The 7,072-nt window shown below is 50.9% G+C and overlaps 1 protein-coding gene across 1 annotated transcript; it reads right to left on the bottom strand.

Annotated features, from left to right (window-relative positions):
- Positions 1 to 4,054, bottom strand: LOC136465000 (uncharacterized). The gene is made up of 4 exons (XM_066464089.1): positions 3,368 to 4,054; positions 2,322 to 2,474; positions 1,527 to 2,204; positions 1 to 1,417 (listed from the first exon to the last, which is right to left on the bottom strand). The coding sequence occupies exons 1-4, from the start codon at positions 3,746 to 3,748 to the stop codon at positions 332 to 334; spliced, it is 2,298 nt and encodes a 765-aa protein (XP_066320186.1). The 5' UTR covers positions 3,749 to 4,054; the 3' UTR covers positions 1 to 331.
- Between the last annotated feature and the right edge of the window lie 3,018 nt (positions 4,055 to 7,072).

Below are 7,072 nucleotides of genomic sequence, written 5' to 3'. Positions count from 1 at the left end.
TTCTACAGATAAACAGGTCTCTAGTTCATTATAACAAAGGGGAATTCCTCCTCGATTAGTCATACAAGGTTGCAAAAGATTACAACCCAGCAGGATTGGGAAGATAAGATCATACAACCTCTATACAAAAAGCAGGTAGAATGCTCCTATGCCCAGGAGGAATAACCCACAGTAGTCAGTTCATATTAAACAAATTAGTACAAACAGAAGAACCAAAATCTTCATCTAGGTTCGTCTTCATGCAGGGAACCAAGGAAAAAGGGGTTCTCGATGTTGAACATCAGGGCAGACCGTCGTCATATCTTGGGTTCTTGGCCACCATGGTGACAAGCTATACAACAGAGACGGCAGGTGTTAGTGCAACTTCCATAGTTGGTGGTGGCTCAGGCCATGAGAACTCAAAAGGTGCAGCCATGGTAAGAAGCTGAGTGGTTGATGCAGTCTCTTTTGGGGACGACTGGGTGTACTGGAACTCAATTTGGAGGCGGTGGTGCAATGGGGTTGATGCCATCAGTCCTTTCTTGATGTCCACCTGTAGTTCCCGGATTGGTATGGCTGCCAAGAAACTCTTGATGTATTCTTTACATGATTCTTTGCCCTTTGACACAAGCATGTCCTCTTCAGTATCATTCCCACTGTCCTGGTCAGTTGAAGAGCTCTCAGAACCTGAAGAATCCTTCAATGGTCCACTTGAGTCAGGGCTAGAAGGTTTCTTTTCCCCAGGTACCTTGTGAATTGTAGTATTGTTGTCAAACTTCAAAATGTATGCCTGGTTGCACCCTTCATGGAGCCTTTCTCCAAGGGTATCGATAATGTAATATGCATCATGCTCAACCTTGAGTAGAAAAAAGTGGTCATTCCAACTTACTATGTATAAGTTAGGGCTCTCACTAGATGAAAACTCTGCCGCCTGGGCAATCTCATCCCAGATGTTGTCAAATGACATGGCACCATTAAGAAAGTCAAAACCACTCATTTCATCATCGCCTTCGGGCTGGAAGAATCCAATAAAAGATTTGCTGGGGGAAACTGTCAGTGGGCGAATCTTGGCATGAAGGACAGTTTCAAGATCAAAGTGCTTGTCAGGAAAACGCTCTCTATATGTCCCGTTCTCACAAAGGTTTCTCCACTCCAGTGATCCTTCACGGATAAGGCTGTCAAACTGTGACTGGATAGGCATCATATTCTGATTTGCTTGGAACCAGTCTGCAATAACAGCCACAAGTGCTGTACATGCGCTCTCCCCAGCTGCTCGCTCACTTCTCTGGTCTATTGATGCAAAGAACACCTGGGATGAAAGCTTCATATGGCCATCGCGGCTAATTATCTCCTTCAACTCCCAATTTCCAATGACAAAATTGTCATCACCAAATTCTGACACCATACTGTTTGCTGATCCATCTTCTCCTCTTGATCCCTGAAATCCAAAGATGCATTGCTTAAAATAAATATCATGAAGCTGAAGTGAATTCATGAAATATGCTGATAACTTGTTTTACAATGTTAAAATAGGAGGGAAGATTTACCTCTGAAACAGATTCATCAGAAGATGTTAGCAAGCGTCGATCATAGTCAATATCATCACCTCCCTCTTCCCCATATGCCTTTTTCAACAGAGGTTCACCTTTAGCCTTCAGTGACCGTAAACTCAGTTTCCTCTTTCTCCAAGGAAGTATACTGCGTTTAGCAGTTAGCAACCCAGTCTCTGTGGTTGATGGCAACACTTTCTCTACATGGAAACCAACATCAGATTTTCGGTTACTATAATATATCCAGTCCTCATGCTCCCCATCAATCTTTGCATGGGCATAAACTAGGCCACCAACGTAGTTGACAGACTGCAGAGAGCCATAACTGAAAGACTTCCTGATAGTTGAATCTCCAAATTCATCTTCCTGTACTATGTCATCCAGATCGTCATCAAGAGACTCAGTATCACATGGATATTCAGCACCATCACTGTTAACACAGAACTTGTGTTCGCCGCCTTCCTCATCTTGGCAAGTCTTCTTAGGCCTTCGTGTCGACACCAGATCTGTGAGAATTTTTACCTTTCTCAGCCCTGCTTTAATAACTGAAACCTCATCTTTTCCTCCAGGAAGAGAATCACCAGATGATGGGGACAATGGCAAGGTTGCAGCAGGTCGTTGTGATGCATCAGATGCTTCTTGAAAAGCTCTTAGTTCCACCATACTCAGAGTGAGCTGCACAAAAATAAGATCAAAGGTCACATTGGTATAGTGATTTAAAGGAGTAGGTTTTTAAAAAAAAATTGAAGGACAACTGTTGACCGGAACTTCTAGTTCACATCGTAAACTCACATGAAGGGATGGGGCTGGTTCAGGTGCACCACCAGGTACAGACAATGGGAGAATTATCTCAATCGTCTCTCCAGCCGTCAATGCATAATCTGCTAGATTGAGAGAAGCAGTTCCCAGAATTGATGGTTTATTCTTTGGGCATTTGTTGATATCCTGTGCCGAAGAAATAAGGAGAAGGAAGATCAGACTTGCTTGCAAAGATGAAATCAGCTCAAAAGAAATATACACAAAGTTGCCAAGGGATGATATCTCCAAAGCTAACATATAAAACAAAATGTTCTGATTGCCTTGACAAGGAAACTATCTTGTCCATATAGTACGTAGCTATATTCGTCATCACAAGGCAGCATGTTACTGTCAGGAAGATAAACTTGCTCCATACTAACAGGAATATGGATACAGAGATTTCTTTCCTACGACCAATCAATGGACCATATGACATCAGAAACAACTAGTGCGTTTTTCCTTTTGATTGAAATGAAATGTAAGTGGATTATTTCTCCTACTATAGTTTACAAGAGAAGTAAAACACATAGTATTTGTTACGGTACACACGGACACAGGAAAGTTCAAGCAATTAGAAAACATTAATCACTTAACAGAATAGATAGGTGGGACTACACACACATCAGTGCCAGCTGCAAAAAAGGGCAAAGAAGAACAAAAACTTGAAAGTAGAGAATCAAAATGGATAAACAGGATACCCTGATCAGAATTTCTTACTTAGAAACGAAGTGCCTGTTTGGACCTCGGAATAGGAACCCAAATCATTAGGATTTCAGGTCCAAGTCCAACTAAAATCCAAAAACTACGGATCACTTTCCCATTTCTAAACACACCATGAGTGGAGCAGAAGTAAAACAACCAGATTCTGAACACAAAAATTTCTACTGGACAGAGCCAAACAACTGGGAAATGATGCAAATATCCAACAGGGGAACACCGTAACCATCTGTGATACACACAGTATAGTTCGCTGCATTGTTATGAGTATGAACAACAGGAGCAGATAGTAGAAGAGAATCCAAGGAGGAGGAGACGCTCACGCTGAAGACGCAGAAGGCGAGCTCCCACGGGTGGAACGCGGCGCCGTCCCGCTGCGACGCGGCCGCGAGGGTGACGACGCTCTCGAATTCCTCCTCCCACGACGCGCCGGCGTCCTCCCGCGTGCGGTTGCGCCTGACCGCGGCACGCCGTAGCGAGCCGAGCGCGGAAGCCCTGGGCCCCTTCCACCTCACCTCCGCCGCGACGGCGGCCCTCGGCGCCTCGCGCTCCGGCGAGGCCGGCTCCGCCGCTGGCGCAGGCGCAGGCGCAGGCGAAGGCGAAGGCGGAGGAGGCGGCAGCCCCTCCGCCCGCCGCACCACCAGCCGCGCCCGGAACTTGCGCGACGCTGGCGGCCGCGGCCACCGCATCATCCTCGCCACCATCGGCGGCGCGCCGGTGCCCCCCCGGTCACCGCGCGAGGCGAGGGTCGAAGAGATCGGCCGTAAACCCGGGGTTTGGGGGGATAAGTAAGTATCGACGACTGAGTCTGAGACGGCAGGAAGCGGACAAGGGAACGCGGTTTCGGCGGTGGAAGGCGTCGGACTGAGACTGAGAGAAGCGAGGCGGCGGCGAGGCCAGCCGGACCGCGAGGTGGGAGTGGGAGTGGGAGTGGATTTGAGCTTTGAGGTGGGTTCTCTCGGGGGGAGCCGGAGGAGGGGAGGCCCGCGGCGGTATGGTGCACGGGAGGAGAGAGAAGCGGAGCTCCGAAATAAATAGGAAGGTGAACGTTGGCGTAGCAGACTGCAGTGTGGTTCGTCGTCGTCTCCGTTGGGGTTTTCTTCCTGTTTTTTTTTTTTCTTTTTGCCCCTGGTATATTCTCCTTCCACCTTGACGTTAGATTCCGCGGTGCAGCCCACTGCAGCCTTTTTCTACGCTGTCAATTTCGTCTCGTGTGGTTTTAATTTCCCCATTTCTGGCCACATGGATTTACTCTAACTTTATGCTAGAGTCAAGGTATATATTTTAAATATGGCTAAGTCTAATATTGACAATGTTTATGATATCAAAGTATAATATAAAAACAAGAGGATATACAGTATTTTTTTGATAAAATATAAAGCACTTTTTTTATAAGAAAGTATATATCTTATTTCTTAGGAGTATACTGTATTTAATTTAATATAGCGACAAGCTATATACGGAGCAAAAGCTACTTTGTGGGTTGGGCCCGTTGGGGCAGCGACGTGGGGGCGCGTGGCGTTGCAAGTTGCCTGGCGGCAAGCGCTGAAAAGAAGTGTGTGTGGCCGTGGGCCGTGGCGGGTGCCCGCGGCCGTGTGCGCAGCGTTGTTTTTGCCGCGTCGTTTGACGGGAACACGATTACACGATGGCGGGCACTGGCACCGGGGGAAGGGCGTGTTCCTTGTTCGTTGCGGTTGCGGCCGCGGCCGAGATGGTGTCTGCCGGCCGCCTTTGAAAGTCTCAAAGCAGTTTCAGCAGCTGTCGTTTGTGGCTAAAACATTTCCCTTTTTCGTGCTTATTAGCATAAGTTAATTCAGCACTAAGCAATCTCCGGGTCCGGGTAGAGATTATTATGAATATTACGCAGGAATATATGATTGGTCGATGCCGAACGAATTGCCGATGCATAAGCATCAGCATATAGCAGCTCGCAAACCACAAACAAATTCCATCTGTTCGTCTCCAGGCTCCAGCTGCGACGAGGTGGACAGCCTGTGCGGTTGTTCCATTGGAACAGATGCCCCTTGGGTTTATAAAAGCGCGATTCCGATCCCATCGTCCAAGTCCAAGCGCAACGCAGACGTTCCATCTGTCTCGGCTTCGGCAACAAGAAGAGACCCCTCCAATTTTCCTATCTGGCGATTGATATGTCAGATAATATACTATGCTGAGTATCCTACAATTGTTTAGGAGTACAAGGAAGGACAGGCAGGATGACATTTAATTTATTTACGTGTCACATGGATCATCGAGCTCGAGGAGGACAAAATGGAAGGTTTATTAGTTGCCCACTTGGACACATACGCATGTCGCGTGGACATGATGATTAGCCGATGATCACTGCTTCCTCGGGTGACCCCCCCCCCCCAAGAGCCAAGACGATTCCAGATGGCTATATACTAGTAATGTGTTTGCTAAAGTTTTATCTCTTTCTCAATGGACGGCTGTAAGGAGACCAATTAAGCTGGCACGGCTCACAAGTCACCATAAACACAATGAATTGTACGGGTTATATAATACTACTGAGCCCAGAGAAAGGCGTTAGAAGATACAGCTCACGTGCACGACACATGAGGCAGGGCGAGTCCCTTTAGCTTTTAGTACAGCACAGATGGCATCGATCTGATCGATGCTATTGCTTAGCTGTTGGTACGCGCTGTCCGGACTTTTCCTGGAGCCAGAACACTGGTTCGTCTGGCCGTGGCTTGTTGTAAATGATCGTAAATTTTTAGTCAGAACATTATTTTTCTCTCACACAAACTAGCCAGCAGTACTTCTTCACGAACCAGCAACGATGGCCTCGTTCGCTGGTCTGAAACTTGGCTGAAACTAACTGATTTTGTGAGAGAGAATACTGTAGCGGCTGGTTGATGAACAATGTTTGCTGAGGAGGATCAACCGGCTGGTCTAGTTTTACCAGACCAGTGAACACGCCCGATACGAACCAGCCAACCGAACAGGCTGCTTGTACTTATACTTGGCCATGTAGCCCACGACACGAAGGCCCGACACGGAGCCCGCTCTTTTGGCCCGGTCTAAACCCGGCCAGCCCGATGGCTAACGGGCCCAGGCTAGCACGGCCCGGAGGAGCAGGCCGTGCCTGGGCCTTACCCTAGGCACGTGGGCTGGCACGGCACGGCCCGCTCCTCAAAGTGAGGCCCGGTGGCGGCCCGGCCTACTCGTCTGCCGCAGCCTCCTCCCCTGCGCAGCCCCACACTCCCACCCCCGAACCCTAACTCCCTTCCCCTCCCCTCCCCCGTGGCCCACGCAGTCCCCTCCCCAAGCGGTCGCGCCGCACTCGCTCCCCTGCGCCGGCAGCGCCGCACTCCGCCCTCCCCCGCGAACCCTCCCCCACGACTTTGCTCCCACGTCCTCTGCTCGTCGGCAGGTGGCGCCGCCCGCTCCTTCCCTCCTCGTGGCCACGCCTCTCTCTCGTCTCTACGGCCTCCTCCGTGCACCGCTGTCGGCCTCGAGTGCGGCAGCCGGCTTCAGGCGACCGGATCTGGCGTCCCGTTGCCCGCTCCGACGATTGACGCTGCGGATCTGCCTCGAGGCCAGGGCGAGCGCGCCGGCGTCGACCGCCGCCACCGCGCTCCTGTGCTGCCCCTCGCCCCCTACTGCCCCTCATCCAGCTCCATCGACCAGGACCGCACCGCGCGGCGCTGGCTCCCGATCCACTCCAGCTCCATCGCCTCCCCCCGGCGCCTCCTGTCCTCCTCCACGCCCCAGCGCCGCTGGCCCTGCTCCGTCCCACCATGCGGTCGCACTTAGCTCCTCCCTCTCGGATCTCGCGGTCGCGCTCGCGAAGTCGCGAACCTCCGCAGCTCCTCCATGGCGGCGTCAAGCAGCGGCGGCCGGCTTCGAGTGCAGCAGCGTCGAGCGCCTCCTCCACGCCCCAACCCTCGTGCGGCCTCGTCCTGTTGCAGCCTGTCAGGTGCGAACGCGTCGTCGGCCGCCGCCGCGCGGCTCGCGCAGGCGCAACTGCCCCTGCCTGCCCTTCCACACCTCTCTCTCTCAGTGGGCCTTGG

Source organism: Miscanthus floridulus, chromosome 1 (assembly GCF_019320115.1).
Source record: "Miscanthus floridulus cultivar M001 chromosome 1, ASM1932011v1, whole genome shotgun sequence".
Classification (NCBI taxonomy): Eukaryota; Viridiplantae; Streptophyta; class Magnoliopsida; order Poales; family Poaceae; genus Miscanthus; species Miscanthus floridulus.
This window is presented reverse-complemented; position numbering and strand designations above follow the sequence as displayed.

Bases quoted from the DNA above. Each gene is read 5' to 3' on its own strand.
- LOC136465000 (XM_066464089.1), bottom strand. From the start codon at position 3,748: ATGGTGGCGAGGATGATGCGGTGGCCGCGGCCGCCAGCGTCGCGCAAG. The intron at 2,475-3,367 runs GTGAGCGTCTCC...TCTTCGGCACAG, and splicing joins TCGCCTTCTGCGTCTTCAGC to GATATCAACAAATGCCCAAA. The intron at 2,205-2,321 runs GTGAGTTTACGA...ATTTTTGTGCAG, and splicing joins AACCAGCCCCATCCCTTCAT to CTCACTCTGAGTATGGTGGA.